Genomic DNA, 23,182 nt, shown 5'->3' with positions numbered 1-23,182 from the left:
GCCGGACTAAATCGTTCGGCGGGTCGGTTCCGTCCCCCGGGCCGGACGTTTGACATCCCTGGATTAAGGTCTTTGTTTTTTTTTATTTGTCGTTGTTTCATACAATGAAAAGGTGTAAAAAAGAGAGAATTTAATCTTGGTTTCACGTTTATTCTTCCATCATGGAGCGTTGAATGTATTTGTTTAGGTTGGAGACGGCTGGTCGAGGGCTTAATGCCAAAACAAACCCTATTCTGTTCACGTTCTGCAGCGACTCATTGTGTAATGACAAGGACAAAGACACGAGTAAGACATTGACAGTAACAAGTCATGACCTGGTAATTTCAACGTTGTCCTCTTTAAGAATTAGGTCGTCTTGTTCCACCTGGAAGAGTTGAGCCGATGCAGACTGGCAGCTACAACATCAGCAGTTTTACCAAGCCTATTAGTTCTTACATTAATAAACACGCAAATTTAGAAAAACAGGCATTGACTACAGGTAGAAACTGTTGATATTGCAGCCTGTGTTGCTGTTAAATGCTCTTTAAGTTGGAGCAGCAGGATTTGACTGCTGAAGAGTGAGCTGCTGTTCCTGGGTTCTGTTGCTTTGCAGCAAACGGTCCCTCACTGGCTGGGCAGTAAAGCTGCATATTGATTTGAGTTATTCCAGCGGAGAATGTAACCAACCTCTGTAGAAAAGGCTGTAATTGGATTTCTGCGGCCAGGATTATGTGGAGCTCCTCAAGAATGCACATCAAAGCTGCAACTCTTTGTTGATGGGTGAGAAATCCAGCACCAGTAGGTACTTTTAAAAAAAATAAAATAAAAAAATCTGCAAACACCCTGATGAGAGCTGCTCCTGTCTGTAAATGAAATTACAGCTGTGAGTGCAATAGGACAGGTAGTTTGCAAACTACCATTAATATAGCTTAATGATAATTTATACTTCATGTCTAACAGTGAGTCTCTCAAAGGGAAGGTGATGAAGGATGAAAAAGGTCATATTAGAGAAAATTGAAAAGGTTAAAGTGTTTCCTTTAAGAGATTTCTCTAAATTAAATGCATGGCTTTAAAATCTAAAAATGTATTGAAGATGATTAAAAGTTAAGCACATGAACAGTTCATTCTTTATGCAAGTTTTCGGTAAATTCTGGTTCCGGTTTATGCTAGAAAACAAAGTTTGGCAGAGAGGCGGTATGGAAATGTGATCAGCCATGAACTATCAGGCAGGAATGCAGTAAGTTGCTTTATTTGACAGTTTATACTGATAACTAAGCTCTTATTTTGTGTAAATGTTTAATGGGCTTTATGCACTTTGTAAATGTGCCATTTCAGTTTTCAGCACATGTTCATGAGGACAGTGAAACAAGCTGCAGCTGATCTCCAGGGTCTTCATTAATTTGTGGTTTAACTTGGTGTCACCAACATACTTGTTGAAAACACCACAGTGATAATTATAACACCTTTACAAAGCCATAATAATAATGAAACTAGCTGTGGCTGCGGTGCAGCTTACCACCATCAGTGTGTGAACGACTAGATGTAAAGAGCTTTAGAGTCTCGGACTTGATGAGGCTCGATTCAGGTGCAGATCGTTTCCTACTTAAAAAGTCCAGAATAAAAACTTGGCTTTGTAAAAATGGAGTTCAAGTCGCCAAAGATGGAGGAAGCTGTCCATAACGCTGCAAAAACTCAAAATCTTAACTAAAAGCATTTAGTTTCCTTGTGTGCTTCAAATAAGACAAAACTAACTTAAAAATAAACTTTTAGCAAAATATAAGAGCTTGTTTTAAGTAAATTCTGGTTCCACTGACTATTTCGTTTGAAATATATTTTTTTTCCATAATCTGCCAGTGGAACTAGCACTTTTTTTTAAATTAAGGAATTATCAACTTAAAATAAGCTTATAGGTCTTGTAGAAAATATATTTATAAAATGCTTTTGTCTTAGTTCACTTAAGATATTTGCACCAAAAATAAGACGCTGACATTTAGATTTTGTTTTTTTGCAATGTAAAGATGGGAAGTAGGTTGATCCAGTCACTGGTCCTCAGGTATGAAAGCCATGACTTCATCTAGACCACAGATGACTGATGGTTAACAGCAAAACAATCTACTAAACTGAATAATGAAAACTGTTGTAGATCCACGCTGCATCAGAAACCTGCCATCTTTAGTTTGTCCTTCTTTATTTAAAGGTCTGAGGCAGTTTTTCCCTCTTCTGCATCATCGGTGCTCCCTGCTCGGTTGTAAGATCACACGGTAACAGTGTCTCCACTCGCAAGCTGCTTCATGTCCACAGACTGTCACCGCGGCTCCGTATCTTACCACATCATGCCTGCCTGTTGGGCAGCGGCCATTTGAGGGTCGTTACTGTACTGGTGAGCAGGTGATAGGGAAGCAAACACAATGTCAAATCTAGCAGGCTTTTTATAGCTGATCGATTTTTGGCTTGAGTCTTTTTTTTTTTTTCTTGTATTGGTGACAGCTCGGAGAACGCTATCTGGTTTGTGTCATAGCCCAGTTGGGTAATAAGGATGGAGAGAAAAAACTCACTGGGATTTGTATCGGCAGGTATGCAACCACAGAATCAGTGTGTGTGTGTGTGTGTGTGTGTGTTACTGCAAGCCTTGCATGTATGACAAGTGAAGTTAATGAGTTTTATTCTCTTGTGATGCTGTTTAAATGGCCATTCATCAAAAAACCAATTGGATAACTTGCACTTTTTGAAAACAGCTGAAGTGGTTGAGGATATTATAGCCACTTAGTTTGGCAGTTTGTAAAACTGAGCAAATGCGGCGAGCAGAAAGCCTCCGAATACATCATCCCACATCGTACGGATGGCTTTTCCTCAGTCTGAGGTACAAATACAGATGTTTGATCTCATAAAGGTCAGAATTAACGCATGGCCACCATTCCTCATCACACACCTGATGAAACAATGTAGCAACATTAATACAAAACACCGACACTTTTTTCTACCCAGAATCCCGACGACATCCTTTCCTGAATGTCATCCTACAAATGGAAAATGTTGACCATGGTAGAAAGTGATCCTTATTGGGGCATTAGCAGGCCATTTGGAAATATGATTCAGGCAATTCAACAGAAAACTCCATTACCCATCAGGACAAAATATAGGAGTTGTATTACTTTGGCAGGACAGATGAATGACATCATTAGCTTTTATTTCATCTGTTCTTTCTGGCGACATTCATCATCAACATACATTTCCACTCTGAATGCTCTCCACTTCTTAATAATTTCTAACGAGCCGCAGAGGCGCAGCGATGCCTCGACCTCATGCATAAGGTCTGCAGCAGAGCAACCATTTTAAATCACTCTGCATATCGTAGGAAATTATAGGTGATGCATACAAAGGTAATGTCCCAGAATCATTTTTCAATCTCTTTAGCTTGGTCTATTAAAAGCGGTGAAGATGACCCTAATTTATTAGGCATTATGGAAATCTGTAGATGAACAGCATCTCAGTCACGCAGATACGAAATGGCTCAAAGACATGAAACAGGACCTGAGCTCATCAGTATAATGGTTGTTTATACTCCAGGTAGTGGTAATAGACACAGCCGGCCCAAGGTATATGTGAGTTGAGCGGCTGCTAAGGTCCACAAACGCACAAAGCTAGCATGATTTTAAAAATATGTATAAATTTAAAATAATATAAACTAAATCCAATTGAACACAGAAAAACAATCTCTATTATCTTTATAGTTGTTACACAAATAACAGATTAATCGCTTCCTGCTGTTTGGGAAAATATGAAATATCACTCTAGTCTTAACTTTAGCGTTTAGCAGCTTTCAAATAATTAAAAAAAATATTTCACACTTAAATACCACTCTGCATTTTCTCTTTTTAAATGGCTATATGACGTAAGCTAATTGCAAATGATGCTAATGATGGTAAATACTGTATGTTAGACCCCTTTTGGACTGGGAAAGCATCTGGTGTTTACATGTTTGTCAGAGGGAAAAGAGCAAAACGGCTCGGACCGGTACTGGTGATGGAGGTCTTTAACTTTATCATTTACTTTTTGTCATAATGTCTCCGAAGGATGATGCTTATTATGATGTTTCCTGCTGCAGCGTTGGTTTGTTGAGGTAAATTCTGAAAAAACTGATATATACACTTTACTTTATTAGCTACATCTTGCTAGTTGGTACTGGTTTGGGTCCATTTGTCCCTCAGAACTACCTTGTTTGTGACACAAAATGGTGCCAGAAGATGGGAACTCTGTGGTCATAAAGGGAAAGACTTGGTCAGCAGGCTGGGATATTTACATGGCTTTAATGGATGCTATATTTAAGAAATCTGAAATATCTCACAGCCAGAAGTGAGCTGCTGCGGGGGAAATGTCCTCAGACAGATGTCAAACATCTGTCTTCATACTGTAGGAAGACGCATCTTCCTGCAGTATGCCAAAGGTACCTCAGTGTCCGCATTGAAAAATAAAAACTGCAGTCTTGGCATTAGTGGTTACAGAACAGAAGTTTGGCATTTACTACTTTGTTGCTTTACGAGTTGTGCAGCGATTGTGTATGGTTCATATGGGAACTTTCAATTTATCTTTTATATTTTATTAACTCACTGGCTCAGGAAGTACAGATAGAAACTAGCTAAATCTGGGCAAAGCGTCTCTTATGAAAGTTTTTTGCAGATTGTCCCTGTTTTTAAATAAACTGAACATGAGGGGTAACATTACACTGCAAAAACACAATCTTAATTTTTGTCTAGTTTCTACAGCAAATATCAAAGTACACTTGAAAAAAAGTAACTTAAAGGTATAGAAAGATGTAGCAACTTGTTTTAAGTCAATAAATATTAATATAAAAAGTCCAGGATGTTATTTCACTTGTAACCTGGGAAAATGTCTTAATTCAAAATAATCAACCAGTTGAAGTAGCACTTTTTAATTTTAAGGAATTGACAGAAAACAAGTTCTTATTTCTTGCTGAAAAGCTATTTATGAGTTAGTTTATTCTTATTTCAAATATTCTACAATGTTTTCACTAGAAACTGGACAAAAACTACTTAAAGAGGCAGGGTGTCCATGTCTTTTAGAATATAGTTTTGTTTTAATTAGTAAAATGAAGAAAAAGAAAAAAACACACATATATATATATAACAAATCACTACAAAATGTCAGTGTTTAATAGGTGGACTCAATGCTATTCCAATTCTTTCACATGGAATAAATTTGTAACTCTTGCGTTATTATTGATTATAGTAGCAATAATTCCACATTAAAGCCTCCTAAGCTGTAATATTCAGGCCTTTTGCTGAATAATTGTACATCAAGCGATAATATATTTCAATTAAACGTGTCAGTTAAAACATCTGGATTATAAATGGTTGAGCAAACACTAACAAACCTTCAGAAAGACCTGAAAATAAGTGTTACCTGAACATTCCTGTGCAGTCTTGTTTATATTACCCAATTATCTTGTTTTTCTTTCTGTGTTGGACATTCTTTAACTATGCTGCTTATAAATAGACAAGATTATATAAGATTATTGTTTAGCATGGTGGCTCAGTTGTGCACGTTACAGCCCCACTTAGCTGTAGGTCACTGAATAAACATCTTCGTCGCACGGAGCAAACCAATTAAGTTATGAAGCCTGTGATTTTGAATTCCAAGTTAATTAGCTGCTGGTTTGCCTCTCAGTCCTGCTGAATTATTGTACAGCGGTGGCTGTCCTAATCATCACAGCACATAAACAGGTTTGTTGTTTTTATGTTGACTCGCTCAAATATAGAGGACTTCCGGCGCGATTAAAAAGAACCAAATTTAACCGGGTGGAACTTACCGTCTCGCTTAGGCCTATAAATTTCATACGGCTGGTTGATGAAATCTTCCTTTGTTGGTCCCGGTGTGCAAGTCTTGTTGAAAAAGCTTTTATGTCCCTCTTATGGGTCGTCACAGAAGGATTAAATTGCAGGCTCCACATCGGTCATAAATCTGAGACAGGTGTGGAATGGGACCAAAAGGAAGAGCCATCAATAAAAATAAGGATGGCCATTTGTTGTCAGGCAGGAGGCGAGGGAATAAGCAGGTTGTCAGAGAAATGGTGCTGGCCTTTATGTTTTAAGAAAAAATAAACTTCATATTGACTTGTATGTAAATAAGTGACCTTTTGTCTTCAAGTGAAAAATGGGGCATTCAAGCAAACAGCTGTATACTGTTCTTCTGAGAAAAAAGCATAACTTTTTTCTTTCTACACTTGGTTACACAATCCAAATGTATTGCTACAAACTATTCAGAGAATTGTCTACATATTTCTTTAGTCGGTTTTTTACTTGGTTTTGAGCACTTCTAGTAATAAGGAAAAAACTAACTTATTATTCAAGGTTACTGTTTAACATCTGGAATTAGCATTTCAGCCAACAACAAAGAGACTGTGGTTGCTGCTCCACATATAGCAAACCCCCCAATTCCCACATGTATCCTTAAGTACCACTAATGGCAATTTTACTGTGTAAGAGACGTGGTGGTGTGCTGCAGCTGAGCACGGCTCAACAGGAGTGAGCTGTGTGGTAGACGCAGCCGTCTTAGCTTTAGCATTGACATCCAGGATGACTAAAACGCAGTTTGGCACATTTTTTAACGACTTGATCATTTCTTAGCTCAGTTTCTGAACTGAGTTTTTTTCTTTTTTGTTAGAAGTTTTCAAATTAACTTCATGGGGAAAAAACTGAACTTAGCTTTGCTTGAAGTTACCCTTTAGCATCATATTCAGAATTAGCATTTCAGTTAACAACCTCTACAAGTCCCCTGTGTTACACCGAAACTAATAGTGGCTACTGCCTTAGCTTTAGCTGGAATAACTGAGATAGTTTGGTGTTTTATAAGAACTTTGACAGAGATTAGTGAGAGCAGAGGAAGGGCTGATGGGCTGTTTGTTCTGACGAACCATGCAGGTTGTGTGAGCTCTCGTTCTCAAGTTATAGCTGGTAACGCAAAGAAAGTTGAGGTGTAACTAGATTTGAAGAACCTTTAGTCTAAGTTGTGGAGGCGTCTGTTTATATTTAGGCTTGTGACTCTGTGTGGATCAGAGAAAATCCATAATTTGTGCAAATTTATTCACATTTAAGAAGCTGGTATAGTTGTTACACCCTAAAAAAAAAACTAGCCAAACATTAGTTGAACATTCCTGCAGTTGAACAGATGTAAACTTGTTACCAGAACTGTAAACAACTTACTTAAAAAAAATAAAATAAATGAACATATGTTCAGAGGATAGCATAATAAGATGGGTACATTCACTGGCGATGAAATGAAACAATGTCAAGCTTCAAAAACACGTTTGGGAGCAAAATGAGTGTCTTAAAGCGATAATGAATATATTCCCCCTGTGGTGCCACCATAGGAAAAAAGGGCAACCAGCTGCTACAAAACCTTCTCAGATGTTTCTATGTTTGGAGCTTCATGCTTTTTTGTCACACCTTGAAATGATTGCAGCAACACTGAGCTGCATATATCCTCCATCTGTAAAAACATGTCTTCCAGAGAGACCTCAACCTGCGTTTTACATGTCGTTCTCACACCTTTACAGCCTGTTCTCTCACTGCAGTAATTTTCACTCAATGCCTAATAAAGCAAAACGGAAAAGATTTGACAAATTTCTTAAAACCTTGAGGTTTGTACAAATTGCACGGTTATTTGTAATGCATGTCTGTGCATGCACACGCATTTAGTGTGTGCTTTTCTTCACGGTATCCATTTGGACTTTGCATAAGTATGTATGAACGCTTGTCTGCATGCTTATGGGAATAAAATAGAATACACTTTATTGTCCCCTGAGGAAATTTGTCATGGAGTCAAGGGTGTGTAGTGCGTAGTAGCAGCTGTGCAGAGAATAAAGACGTAAAATAAATTTTAAAAAAGCCAAGAAAAAAGACTTGGACAACGTGGAGTAACTTCAGTAACTGTTTAAAATTGACTTTAGAGATTCTGTAACCACCAGATGGGGGGGAAAATGGAAGTCCACCAACAAAACTTTCTAGGAAAGCAAGGAAATGTCTAAGTTTGAAAGGTTGGAAAAATTGCTAGAAAAAAAGTTATATTTGCAATCTCCAAAATTTTCTAGAAAAACATTCAAATTTAAGTTTCAAAAATAAAAAAAATGTATCTTGATTTCTGAGTTCTGGTAAATTTCCTAATTTCAAACTCAAAAAATTCCACATTTTTTCATTTTCCCAGCAAAGTTTTGACTCTTTGAGCTACAAAATTTGCTACTTTTATTTATTTATTTTTTTTTATTTTTAGAATTTTTAATTTTTTTTATCTATCTACAATGGCCTTAATGTTTGAACATACTTTCCAGAATTTTTTTAGCTAATCAAACTACAGATATTTTACTATCCTATTCTAAATTCCTGCCTTGTTTTCTTGTCTCTGGGATCTGAATCATCCGTTACTGTAACAGATGTAATAAAACAGCTTTGGTTCACTCTTGTATTAAAGTTGATGAAGCAGTAAAGAACATTTTTAAAACCACGTCCTGAACTCACTGTGAAGTTTACCAGAAAAAACCCTGCCCCATATTTTCCAGGCTGCACATGCTTGCAGTGCTTGCAGCTAATCAGTGCCCAGTTCAGTGAAGGTCTCAGCATATTTTAGTTGCCACATTTACCCCTTTTAAGCCCTGTGGACTTTGCTTGTCAAAATTTTTGCGCTCCTCATTATTCCTGTCCTCGGATGTGCGACGTTTTTACGGTGCAGAATTCCCCATTAAGCTGCCCTCATTTGGATTTCTTATTTTTTAGGACCTTGTGTCCGTGTAAGGGCTAACCAGTCGTCACTAATAGTCTCTGTTGCTAAAATCCTGCTCTGATAAGTGTGGTGTTTTTGAACCAAACCCATAAGTCTATCCTCAGCAATGGTTTGCCGATGATTTTAATTAAAATAGAAACCGGGAAGAGAGTGGCATGTGGTCAAGATGAGATTCCTCTTCAGGTAGACCAAACGAAGCATCAAACAAAACAATTTTACATCCGAAAGGCTGCAATTAGAAACCCTTTCAACAAAATATACCTTCGAGCAAAAATGCCTAGGGGGCCAGAGTATGATGAGACAGCCCTTTCTTTGATTTTCAAGAGTTTTAGTTCACGTCAGCACTGGGATAATGAAAAAAAAAGAATATAAAATGAGGAATAAATTACTTCCAAGTACTGACGCTGAGTACTTAAAGTTTTGTCCCCTGGAACAATTTATTGAAAGTCTCACCACAGATGTATGCACAGCCAAGCCAACTCGATTTGCCAGCAGTGGTTGTATCCATCCATCTGTTTTCTGTTCCCAAGAAATCTGTCCCAGGAGGCAGCTGGAGAATATCCCAGCAGTCAAAGTGTGGAGACGTGGAAAACACCCAGGAAAACAGATTCCACACCGAGGCGCCAACTGAGACGAGCTGAAAAACCAGAACTACGAGTGGGGCACTTGATTTATTGTTTACAAGAATCAGGGCGATTTGAAAGGTGGTATTTGGGTGGAAAACCTCTTTTGGACTTCTTGAACATCAAAATGTGATTATATGCTGACTCAGGTACGGGTCAGCTCCCAATATTAAGGCGGAAAAGAATAGAAATGTGATCTTGTCCCACAGTGGAGAATCTGATGCAGATATTAATACCATCCATCTTTATTCCTGACCGTATTTTCAAACTGCATGCTTCTATTTTACTTTTAACTTTCTGCTGGTGCACCTGAATTTTCCCCAGATCTATTCAGTCTATTTCTATCATTGTTTATTATTTATTTTCCATTATATTCATAATTCCTAATTGCAATTTCTGAACCATTTGAAAAGTTTGTTGCATATTATTTTCATGTGTGAACAACCTGCTGTTTTTATGTTTTCTTTATTATTTATCTTAAATAGGTTGTTATGCTCCTCATGTTACTGACTGGCCAAATTAAAGTCGCTGTTTTTACATGATTAATATTGTGAAGCTATTGGTGTATTTAAAAGTGCTGTAGTGATGCAGAATTAACACATTTGTAATTCTGTACATTTGTCTTTGTTTTATTTATTTTTATTTTATTTTTTAATGTTTTATATCAATCCAACAATGTTTTTATTGTTTGCTTCAGATTATCGGCTGATTCCAAACATCAGATATCGGTATCGGAAAAAAGTGGATTGGTGCAACTGCTGTGGATAAAAAAAATATATATATTTACAAGAAATATTAATAATTTAGCAGATAACATCAGATAAACACTTCTGATTGATTTAAAGAATTAAAGCATGGAGTGGAAGACATTGTCCAAAATTTAACATTTAAAGCTCGTGGATTTTTCCTGTTTTTTTGAGATGTCAGAAAAAGTTTTACACTGAGTGGAGTTGCCCCTCCCCCACCAATTGCTGTGCACTACAGGTTAGCAGACAGATAAAATGCAACTGTCCTTCCTGCACTAATAACAGACACATTCAACTTTTTGGGAATATATCCTGGCATTAAACATCATGGACAGTCAGTGTGGAAACTAAAGGACGACCACCTTACACTGTAAGACTGCAGCTAAAATTGCCAAGTTATTTGCAGCTTGTCTGCTAAGATAGCCGACCAGTTAGCCCACTTAATGCCAACTTTTTATATCTGTGCTGCTAGATAAAGTCCTGAACTGCAAAAGTTTCATTTTGATGTCAAAATCCAAATGAGGAGCTGTTGGAATAACTTTTAATTAAAAGCAATCAGTTTTACACTTTGTATGTATTCTGTAAAGCCGTGGTATTCATGTATTTTTACTTTGAGTTAATTTTTCTTACACCAGACTTCAAAGAGGTGAAAGAATCCTTGTGAGGAGTAAGAAATGAACTGGTTGGAGACCAGAAGAGAATCTGTTCTGGTTCTTCTTGCACCGGGTTGGTTTTGGAGCCGTGGATGAATTTTTGTGTGGTGAACTCTTACACTCTGATGTAAACCAGAAAGAAAACTTTCCAGAGATGCTATTTGTGCTTCTGATTAAATTCAGCACATTTCTTTATATTATTGCGTTTAGATGTGTGCTGTAAATGAGTTTTATTTAAATATTACACTGTTTGGACTTATTTTGCATACATTTTGATCCATGCAAGACAAATGTGAATACATTAGTTTCCTTACTGCAGACTTCCACTGTTTCTGTATTCAAATGAGCTTGCATGTATTAAATAGTTTGAAAGCTTGAGGAAAAAAATAGACTCTTTAGTTTGCAGTAGCACCAGCCACCAGGACGTGCAGGAATGCAGACTCGGCATTTATTTCTACACATGCTGCAGAACAAAAGAAACTTTGCTGGTTCTCATTAATCCAAAAAAGAACAGGTAGTGTATTACAATAATAATCTGTTTTCCCCTTATGTTTAGTTTTCTAAATTTATAAATCCCCGTTCGTCCTGGATTAATACTGTATACACTTGAAACAGAAGCAGATGCACGCAGTCGGAAGACGAGCGCAGTGTTTGGAGATTAGATTTGAAATGCATCAACATAAATTTAGACATTAACTTGGAAGTTGTAATAAAACTGAGCCCTCCCACCTCACTGCTGGAGCATGACTCGATATCGACTTTTTGAGGTGTATTGATATGTTTTCAAAGGAGATGAAGGATGAGATGATTCTTCTTCATAGCCCATCTTTCATTGTGGATTTATAGCAGCCTGACTTCGACCTACATTCAGAAGAAGAAGCAAATGGAAATCACTGCCCTGCAGTTTTTAGAAAAGATGGAATGACTGGGGGAAGAAGGTGTTTGTCATCTTGTGTGGTTTCAAAAAGTGTCACAGAATCTATGATTTTATTAATGAAACCGGCTAAATATGAAGATGCTGGAAAGTTACAGCTGCTGCTTTCAGCTTCTTTTTTGCAACTTATTTCTTTTCACATTTTATAATAATATAACAAAGTAACTGCTTGGAGGACACAACATTTAGTAATAGGATTTATTTACTTCCCATTATTAAAAATAGGAGCCTACATTACATTACACTTTTTTAAAAGTTCTCCCACTCCTTTAAACTTTACTTTTTATTTCTCTACTTTACAACCTCCAGCTTGGTCAGTCATACATTTTATGATGAATAATGATGTAGTAGGTCATAAATGTGAAGTGCAAAAGAAGATTCATGCTTCAGTGCTTTTTTTCTTTGTAAAAATATAGGCCCAATTTATGTATTGTTGTAAAGTTTGCTTTATTATGATGTGCCTAAATAAAATCCAGACAACCATAATGCTTTTTACATCAGCATATTATGACCACTGTAGGCAGAAAAGTTACATTTATCCCAAAAAGAAAAACCCTAGAAAATACCTGAAATTTCCTATTTTTGAAAGTTGATAATTTACTAGAAAAAAATTGCGCTTTGACTGAAGAACAGAGTGTTTACAAAATATATATAGATTAAGACATTCCACAAGGCTTTATGCTCGACTCAGGTGGCTTTTGGCTTTTCCAAAAAACTTGGACATTTTTCAGACATTCCTTTTTTTTTTTTTAGCAAATTTGAAACTTCTCTACTTTTTCTAGAAAATGTGAGTTTTTTTGACAGGAATGTACTTTATTATTATTATTATTATTTACAATGACCCTACCACGCCATCATACGTTTTAAAAACTGAAAATTTCAAACACTAAAGTTGGTTTTTCATGGTCCAGCTATCTTTTGTTCAGTTTTTTCTTTTCTTAATTGAAAATTGAAACATCAAAAGAAACAAATTTTCATTTTTCATTTCCATTTCAGAATAAAAAATACATGAATGCTTTTTGTATGTCTGACTTGATTTTGAAATCAAAAGTCAAACATTTATAAAAGTCTGTAAGTTTTGTTCAGTTTTTTAAAATTGAAAGTCACACAATAAGATAAATAACAAAATACTTATTTCATAATTTTTTCATGTGAATTAAAAAAAATACCACAAATTAGTGCTTTCTTTGTATTTGTGACTTTATCTTCAAGTCAAAAATCAAACATTTATAAAACACCTTTCAACCTCGTTTGATTTGAAAGAATTAGAAGTAGCACTGGGGTTTTTTTATTTCCACAAAATGGACAAAAATCCACTCTAAATCTAATTTATTTTCTTGCATATAAGTGCTTCAATATTAGTCATGCACAAGGACGTGGTTAAGAAGTGGACTCGAGCAGCACTGAAAATCCTGTTTGCAGTTCGGCGATAGTTCCATTTTGTTACCTCCTAAAATGGTTCTGTTCGGTCTGAAAACCCAAATGAATGTTTCGACATTTCTTAGTGGGAAGAAACCAGTAAGGCGAGTAAATTTGATCCAACTGTTGCCAAACATCTGCTGTTCCCACTTGTTCTTTTTGGCACAAGTTGCAGGCAGACCAGTTGAACCAAGACACCAGTACAGTGTGTGTCCCCATCACTTCGCCCTCCACCTCAATCCTTCTCCAGTACAAGTCTTTCATTTAGTCTGCTGTCAGAACTGACAAAATTACCACCCAGTTAGCAGCTTGAATTATGTTTCAGTGGCTAGCACTAATTAGTGCTTATTTAGCTTTTCTAATTACAGTTGGCAGTGATGCATATAATGTGATGCTCTAGAAATGGGTATAATTTGCACTGTTGCACATAGAAATCAGCTAATTTTCTTTTTTTAAATGCCAAATGGCAGACTATTTAAATTTTGGTGCTCTTAGTAATAGCATCAACCCTAAATGTATAATCGGCAACAATAGTCAGTTGCTTATGGAGCCGTTTTTAGCAGCTGTTATCGTTACTAATCCTCTTCTGTCTGACTTTATTAGTCACCCGCATCATTACTGTTAAACTGTGGCCCCCTCCTCTTTCCAACAGTGTTTGAATTTATGAGTAATGTGAGATATTTGTTTCTACGCAGCTATTTAGCAATCAAATTAACCCCTGTACTTTGACTGGGCCAATGCAGCAGCTTCAGATTTGTTGTTGTGCTGGAGATTTGTCTGTTTGGGACCACTGACCTGTTGGTGACCCAGTTTGGGTTAAGCTCCTGCTGACAGACAGATGGCTTCATATTTCACTCTCGTTTGTGCTCATATGTTTGGTGATGCCTATCGACCATCTCCACATCGGAACAATGGCCATGTTTCATTCAAGGTGTTTTTCTTTTTTTATGTGGATTTTGAAACATTAGAACATTGGGAATGGTTGAGGGAAGTGGCAAAATGGGGAATTTCTTGCTTGTGGTGGTTTTTGGCTTTTCTGAGAGTTTATGTGCAACGAGAAAAATGAAACGTAAACATTAGAACTAATAAGTTCCGACATAACTATCTTTCCTATCTAGTGGTGGGCCTGAGCATGAAAGTTGGAAAAATTTCAACTTTCGTGCAACTTTCAACTTTCAATGGTTGGCATAAAGATCAATACTACCAAACTGCAGCAGGAGGAGGACTATCCTCCTCCTTGCATCACTCAAGGCTGGGATGCAGTGGAGGAGCCAGGAGTTGATTTAATGGATTATTTTCCATCTTTCACAGTTTATTTTTAAACATTGATTGGAAAAATCTCAAGGCCATCCACAATTTTGACAATTACAATTTAAATATTGGAGTACTTGGTGCAGATATTTTCAACTTTATGCATGGATAACATTGCAGAGGTAACCAAATCAATCAAAAGTAATTTTAGAATCTCGTCTGAATATTATCTCTGATCTGATTCTGAACTAAAAGCTTCTCGCTATCGGGGAGCCGACGGCACGTTGAAGAGTTATGGACACTTCGGAGCTGGTCTGGTGCAGGAGGAGTCCATCCTCCCTCGTTCAGAGAGTCTAGTAACTTCTGGTCGCTTCAACTTGAGAGATGTTCCCTCATTTCAAAACTTTGGTTGAAGTTTCTGGTAATTCCAGGGTCCATTGTGGATTCAGCCTGGAGAAAAATATATTTTTTCATTTTGTATATCTAAAATATTCAAAAGAAAATGTCACCTGGGAAGCTAGAAAAACTGACGTCAATGCTACTTGACGCACTATTGGTTGGCATTGACCTTCATTTTCCTTGACACAGACAGTGGAGATAATGAGATGGTTTCATATGGCATATTGAGGCATATTTGATTTTTGATCTACTAAAATATGCAGTTTTTATAGAGAGTCTCAGGTTTTTGTGAATTTTATCCAGTCACAGGCGGTCAGGGTCTCCAACCTCTGCGAAAACCGAAGGTTCACTGTAGTTTGGATTCTGGATGTGCATCGTACTTGTTTTATAAAATGCTTCAAGATCACATTTGTTGTGCATTTGCCCTCTGAATATAAACTGGTTCCAATTAAAGACTAAAGTTGCATCAATCTGCATTCAGAATCCATACAAATGTTTTTTTTTTTTTTTTTTTTAATGTGTCTGGCACTCGTTCAGTGGAAAGTAAACAAAAGAAGAAAAAAACAGTGGAAATCCTTTCGGTGGACATCTGACGGCTGCATGGTCAGCGCACATGTGGGTGGGGGAAAAAAAAAAGAAAGCCCTCTGCAGCTGAATCCCTCTGCTTGACTTGCAGCCAGTGGGATCTTTGCTCCATGTGATTCTCTTGCCCCAAATTTCCCATCAATCTCCACCGCAGCTATCCTCTTTAGGCTGAGTGCCAAAAGATTTAAACATTCAGAATAATGAACCGTAATGGCATGTAAGGAGGACTGTGTGTAATATACACTCATGTTGCTTGGATCATTACAGCTGCGTGTGTGTCTGGCTGGAAAGCGGGTCAGAGGGTAATACTTTCTGCATACACAATCGTTAAAGTGTTGCCAAGCTTATGAGGCTGGGTCGACAGATGATTCAGTCACACATCCCGAAGTATGAACTCCTCTGGCAATATCATCATCTGCCACAAAGTTTCTCTTACATCATACTCGTATACTGGGACTCTTCAGCTAGCTCCCACCCCGACTCTCAAATGCTCCAAGTATAGCTTCTCCAGTCTTCAGTAACTCTCTCTGCTTTTTCCCCATCTGATCTTCTCCTTCCTGTTAGAGGCTGCAGTCAGATACAGAAATTACTACTTCAATAGGTCCAGAGAGGCACTTCTGCCACTGAGCGGAGAGCAAATTTAATGTGTCACTCTTAGCCCACACCATGTGGGTCACTGAATGGACCTGATGTTTAGAAACTGCTTTCCATTTACTGCATCTCTTAAAGGGCCAGTATTATGCACTTTCCTGCCACATAGTGCCATTCTGTAGTACAACATAGTAACTGTTACCTTCAGTTGCTATAAAATACGACGTATATCAAAAATTTCTTAAAAATTTGTTGTAATTTAACATCTTGAAATTTAGTCTCTTTTTAAAGCTCTTTCTGACATTCAGCCTTCAGGAAGTGATCACAACATCACTCCTATTAGCTCTTTAGCAACATTTATACCAGTGTTTCACTAAGTAGCTCATACAATGAGCTCAGCAGATCCACCAGGTGTTTTGCTAATTGTTGCTGGCTAGTCTGCAGGAGCTGAGTGGAGGAGTCGGAGGGAAGAGCTGCTTTGTGAGGCGGAAGCTTAGAAACTGCAGCTAAGAGGAGGAGCTGCGCCTCGAAGGCGGAGCTTGGTCCACCCAGGTGTTTTGCACAGTGGTTGCCATAAAGATTAAAGTATTTCTCAAACATGCATGAAAGAATCAAAGCAATGAGGAAATGATGTTACAACATGATATAAAGCTAAAAAAAAAAGTAGACTTTACACAATGCTGCTTCTTCCAAGCTCAGCAGGTTGAAGTAGCTCAGTTATTAGTTCTGATTCATTCTTTTTTTTATATAGATTAATCTTTTTTTGGAAAGATATTCCCTTTGGCTTGGATGCTGTACAGCTGGAAAGATTTGTGCTGCTCTTTAACTTTTGGAAAGTTGTGTAGCCATAGCAAAAAGGTATTGGCTGATTAACATCTGATAAGTTTGAATAACCTTCAGCTCTGGCAGCCAGAACGTTATTCTCTTAAAGCTGGCCCTGTTCTGCATCTCTGTTCAAGTTCAGGAACATTTCCTGTGACTTTACAGTTTTGTGTTGCATCAGTATTCAACATTTTTCAACCAAGTCCTACATTTGGCATCCTGTGGTAATTCAGCAGCAGATAAGGTCCTGCACAAACATCATGAACCAGCTTTGAACCAAAAACATACCCACTAAATCCAACACACATCAACCTTTTTTTTAGATTTGTTTTATGATTGGATTTTCTATTTAGTATCTAAATAGAAGATACTTTATTGGTTTCAAATAAAGCCCAGTTTCTGAGTGCACTGAATTCCATTTGCTATTTTTAAAATGAAGAAACTAATCTGAGATGTTCAGTAACAAATTTGCTCTGCATTATTTTACATCAGTTATTGTAAAATAGGAAAACGGTGACTCCAGTACCGCTTTATGTAGTTGGATGCTATATTCTGTTTTAACTTCCTGGGCAAAACAAGTTGAATATTCTCAGTTGCTAAGCTAATTAGCCTTGGTCACCAAGCCAACTACACTAGTACTTTGTATTGCCTTGTTGCTGAAAATGTGCTATATAAATAAAATTACCTTTACTATTGGTCATACAAGCAGATCGGTCAGTAAACATGTTGACACAATATTTTAAATGGTAATATTATGTAGGTGGAAGAGATAAAAACCCACAAAAGTGCAAATAAAAAGGTTATTAGCCAATATGACTGTTTAAAATTGCAATATATTCAAAGTTAGACTAACTTTAGAGGTCATCTGAATATCCATCTCTGTCTCTCTGTGTCTGAATCTATTTGATATTGCAAGTCTAATTGTTGGGCTAAGCCACTTTAATCTATTATTTGTGATTAAAAGCACAGAGCAAAGCATTTGTCTCCACTCTAGCAACAAATCATTAATAAATATTGAACAGTGTTGTGATGAAATTAGAGATGAAATATAAAGTAGTGATGTACGTAGCAGCAGAGATATTGGATTTTTAACTTGAGGTTTGAACTTCTTGCTTTTCAAGGTTGAATCCCGAATTAGAATCACTGAAAGGAAACGTTCAGCATTTCTGAATGAATGTTCTGTCAAATTATTATGAGCTTCTAAGAACTTACATCAAGTAGATATTTCTCCTCGATGTCGTTATATAGCATAAATCAAGTTTATTACCTCCTAAGTGCTGAAGCTATTGGCTCTTCATATATGATGAGCATCATCATATGTATGCAAAATTATGAGGACTTGCTTTGTTTTTTTAGATGGTAACATGGATACCACATCAGTACACTAATATTTACTTTTTTATCTGTTTACAGCTGCAGGATGTAGCTGGTATAAAAATGTTTAAAACTGTCACTATGTTGTCATAGTAAAATGTGAGACAGATAAAATGTGTAAACATCAAACTCATCTGCCTTCTCCCTGTACTAAATGCAGAAATACACACCTCAGTCACAGGTAGAAGCAGGGTTTTCAATCATTCTAGTGTACATGCTGCTCACCTCCTCCCCTTTGCTCTCTGCTATGCTACAGCTTCACCTCAATAGCAAATATGTCAAGAATGCTAAGGCTAGTTAGCATAGCCAAAAATGATGGCATATAGACAGTTTTCTTGTAACTGTAAGTTGTTTCTCCACCATTAGCACATTGAGCAGCGCATACACAAGCATGATTTACAGTTCTAAGACCCTCCTTCTGTCTCTGATTGGTGGTTTCTGACCAGGACCAGACTGTAATCTAAAGAGTGCAATAGCAGCACTGGGAGGTGGTTATTTTTTTATTTTTATTTTTAAAAAAATCTCTCATACTATACTGTCACAAAATGACAATATATGTAAAAACATATATTTTTTTTAAGTTACTGCAGCTTTAAGAAATGTTTTAAAAATGCTGAAATATCTACATATATATACTATTTTTTCTCTGACTTGGAAATTAAAAATGTCAACTTCTCAGAGTATATGGAACGTAGATCTACTCCTGAGTAGGTGAAACGGTGCTCATCTTTTGTTGTTGTTAGCTTCACGGCTAACTGTGTCCCTGACGGTGCATTTCTGGCACCTTATCTAAACTCTGTTGGTACTTGACAGCCTGTTTTGAACTTATTAATGTGCCATCGCTACAATTATGATGAGCTAAATCCTCTCTATTAAGACTGTCCCAACAAAGATCGGAGCATCTCCAAATGCTGGTCATATGTGGAAGAATCAGTCAATTATTTTGAAGCAGTGCAGCGGTCCAGGATTAAGGACTTAGAAGTGCAACAGACATCAGCCTCTGCCTCTCTCCCTGCTTTGCCCTCAGAGACTTGCACAAACAGCACGGCTTGTCAGGGCTGATTGCAGTGGCACTGGGGCAGATAAGTCAGTCTTACTATTATCCTGTGTAAGCCAGGACTGCCAAATTACAACTTTAGCCGTAAACCCCCACAGAGTTTGCTTACGAATGTCCTAAGCCACATCAGTGAATAAGAAATCCTGGTAAAAAGACTGATAGCCAAGGTTTTAGAGGGGACCAAAACAAGTGGGTCTGATGGGATGCATTTTGTTCAGGCTGCTGCAGTCTCTTCTACCTTTTTATTGCTTTTGGCACCCTTCCCCTGCTCATAAGTATGATGTTCTTACAGCTTTGCAAGGACCGTAATTTAAAGTTATTTCCACCATACCATCGATTCTCTCTCGGCTTTGATGCCGTGTGCGTCTGGTTACAGTGGCATAGACGGGTTGTGGCACTGGAGCATTAGCATGTATGGATTTCTTTGTCTCGTCTGTAGATGCAGGGACAATTTCTCCACAGAAGATTTAAAAGATAACAGTAGTGAAGCTTCATGGGGTAAATTAAATGGGGCAACGTGAAGCAGTAACCTTTAGGATGTATTGGTAGGCTGTACAACAGTGCCTTGCAGAACTATTTAATCACATTACAGCTGGAAAACCTTAAAGGTGACCTATTCTACTTCCTTGAACAGATCAGGATAGATTTATGGACTATAAAAAAACATGTTCATTACATTTTTGCACAAACTCCATCTTGAATAACAAGATTTCAGTCGACTCAGTTCTGTCTACCCTGAGCTCCTTTCAGAATGAGCTGTTTTAGGGCGTCTTGTCACTTTAAATCCAAATAAGCTGCTGCTGGCCACGCCCCCAACTCAACATGTACACTTGCACATGAAAATGACTCCAAACAGATGTATAACTATACAACCGTATTTGAAAAGCATCAGTAGAGCCTCCTGCACAACCAACAAGAATGCATCAAGTTGTTCCTGAAACACTTGTCTCTTCCAGCAGCCATTGTACACTGCATACAGCAGTAATACCAGCTGACCAAACATCCTTAAGTTCCATTTGGGTTGCCAGGTCCCAAATGTGACTTAACTGGGAAGTTTATGAAATTGCTTATTTACCAGACACCAAAAGACATTAACTTATTGCCAAAAAGCAACTGAGGTTTTTTTAGAAGCAGCAAAAACCCCAATGGAAGCATAAAAAATGTGCAAATTGTGAATTTTGCATCATTGGTTCCCTTTAAAGTATTTTAGTGGAATTTTATTTGACATAAAGTGATGTATATCTGTGAAGTGAACACTAACGGGGCTTTTTCTAACTATTTTTAAAAATAAAAGCTTAAAATTCATGGTAAGTATTTGTCTCCAGGCCCCAGGAGTTCACACTTTATGGATCCATCTTTCACTGCAATTACAGCTGAAAGTCTTTTGGAGTTTGTCTCATCCAGTTGGAAGATGACATTTTCCCAAACCAGTTCAAGCTCAGTCTGATTAAATGGAACGTGAATCCCGATGGCCCGGTCCAACCGGGCCTTGGAGTGGACCATTCCAACACATAATTATATTTTGATCTAAACCACTCCCTTATTAAGCCCATGGCAAACTTTAGATGGGACTTTTTATGTTTTTTTTCTCCCATCAGTGGCATTATGTTTAATTTTTTCCATCAAGGTCAATTTTGTAGAGTCCATAAGAAATGCGTGGTGATTTTAAGGCCTCAGTTGAGGCTCTCTGAGCTGCTACATAATTAAAAGCCTCTTGGCACAGAGTGTCAGTTTAAATAGATGGCCATAACTTGGTAGATTTATAGTAGTTCAAGGTAACTAGAACTAGCTGTAAATGACAAGAATGAATATTCTTCTCATGGTTCATCACATTAACACTGAAATAAATTCACAGCTGCAGCAGGTTCTGGTTCCCCTTCATTCATTGTATTTTGACTTTTTATATGCAGAAGTCAAATTATTCACTAGCTACCATGTCCATTAGGTCTTCAGAGAGTATGCAGCATTTTTATATTTAATTTTTTAAATAATTCCTAATTTTCTGGGGATTTTTTTCTTAGCATTTCTTTCTTGAGGCCAAATTTCCCAAACAGCTGCTACTTTTCATATTTTAAGTTTTCCTAATTGGAAAATAAAAAAGACCATGTTGTAATCACAATAATCTTTTTAAAGCACTGAGGTTACGCAAGTTCAGAAAATCTTTTTTTCCCTTCTAAAGCTGCAAAAACACGAGGAAAGGCTCCAGCAACAACAACATTGATGTGTAAAAAAGCTTTAATATATTAGTTTGCTGTGATGATGAGTTTCCAGTTTATATTGAACAATATAACAGTTTCTATTGAACAATATAATTTAAATAGTTTAAGTAATAGTTTAAACTATTACTTTCAATATAATTGAAAGTAATAGTTAAATAATGCTTTTGCAATGTTTTTTCTTCTAATCGTTACAGATGAAATCTTTCATTCACTCCAAACAGAATGCCTTTAAATGAGCTGTTCTTTCTTCTTGTTCATCATGTCAAAACCAACAACTTTTAGGTTAAAGTTCTGTAAAATGACCTCCAATCACAATTTTATTTAAATGTGGTCACACTTTAAGTTTTGGAAGATTTCAAGTCCTGGTTTGAACTTCTCTGCAGCTTTTGCTCTGACCTGACTGCTGTGTTTTTGTCTTCTTGATGCCGTTTGTTCTCAAACGGACCTCTGAGGTTCAGTTCAGTTCAAAATTATCCCCAGAGGGGCAATTTAAAAGGCCCGAAAGTCAAACGTAGAAGAAAACTGTCCACTTTTAAACTACGAATCAAATGTGGAAAAAGTTCAAGTCTTAAGAAGAGTTTACCAGGGCTGGACATTTATCGCATCTTTATCATTCATCATGAAGAACTTTGATTTTTGTTGTCACAATAAATTCCAATTAATGAAGCTTAAAACTTCCCAAAACTGTCCGCATGGTCAGGATTGTAGGTTTTATTCCTTGTTTTCACTGTTTGTTCAATGAGAGTCATTAAAGTTGCAGTTTAGTGATACAGATCACACTTTTTTATACGACTGGTGTCATAAGGTAGCGCATTACGATTGGTATGGATTTCTGTTTCATCCCATCACAGCCATACAGTTACCCTAACCCTAGTTTATCACTATAGTACCACAAAATATCCTGAAATCTCCCACTCCTACACAGTTTCTGGTTAATTTAGCATCAAAGTCCATGTATTTAGACCATTTCTAATGTTTCTCACCTGATACTTTCTCTGTCATTAGTGTTTTCCTTTTTTTACCCTCCTTTATCCCATTATATCTCCTAACATTCCTTTGCTCCCTACATTTACCCCTTGATTCAATTGCTCCACAACTTCTTACTGCTTGATTTATGACTTCTCCTGTACCATAAATTACTGGTGCACAAAGTTTTTTTTTCTTACCTTGCCCACGTACTGCGGGTCTGAGCCCATGTACTCCTCCAGGACAAAGAACTGGTTCCACACCCAGCCCCTCTTGACGCGCTGAAACGCAGCCGCCCCATTCCTCGTCGAGCCCACCGAGCTCCTGGCGCGCTCTCGCCCGCTCCTGCTCCGTCCCAGTGGGGATGAAGGTTTGTGTGAGGAAAAGACGGAACCCTCGTTGACAAGAATCCACAGGAACAGCAGCAGGCAGTTCCTTGTAAGCATTGGCGATTTGTGAGGTTCAGTTCCCCGAGTTGAAGTCCTTGTTGAGAACTGAGTTGCGGGGGGGAAACGGCTGCTGGCGATGAGTTGTGTGGATGAGTGAGGCGTGGAGTCGCAGCGTGCTTCAGGGCTGCAGACAGTGACTTCTCGATCTCATTACCTGAAAGAAAGAAAATCCGTTTTAAAATGGCTAATTTTTGCATCACCTGTACTGCAGACTAATAACACCTTATTAAAATAAAGAATAAGGGTAGTGCAGGATTGCCTCACCTCACACTCAGTCATAACATGCGGTGCTAATAGCTTCCTTTTCACAAACACCAATTGG

At 37.5% G+C, this 23,182-nt stretch overlaps 1 protein-coding gene and 1 long non-coding RNA gene across 2 annotated transcripts in view; one reads left to right on the top strand and one right to left on the bottom strand.

The window, feature by feature from the left end:
• LOC103140510 (uncharacterized) overlaps positions 1 to 23,182 on the top strand; it is a 134,653-nt gene that overhangs the window by 7,171 nt on the left and 104,300 nt on the right. The gene's annotated exons all lie outside the window — the stretch shown is intronic.
• Positions 1 to 23,182, bottom strand: part of LOC103140508 (cadherin-12) — a 161,808-nt gene that overhangs the window by 90,812 nt on the left and 47,814 nt on the right. Inside the window, exon 2 of the mRNA XM_007555689.2 lies at positions 22,612 to 23,014. Coding sequence (XP_007555751.1) covers positions 22,612 to 22,857 — 246 coding nt within the window. The 5' untranslated portion in view covers positions 22,858 to 23,014. The remainder of the gene's footprint in view (positions 1 to 22,611; positions 23,015 to 23,182) is intronic.

Source organism: Poecilia formosa, unplaced genomic scaffold (assembly GCF_000485575.1).
Source record: "Poecilia formosa unplaced genomic scaffold, Poecilia_formosa-5.1.2 Scaffold72, whole genome shotgun sequence".
Lineage (NCBI taxonomy): Eukaryota > Metazoa > Chordata > Actinopteri > Cyprinodontiformes > Poeciliidae > Poecilia > Poecilia formosa.
This window is presented reverse-complemented; position numbering and strand designations above follow the sequence as displayed.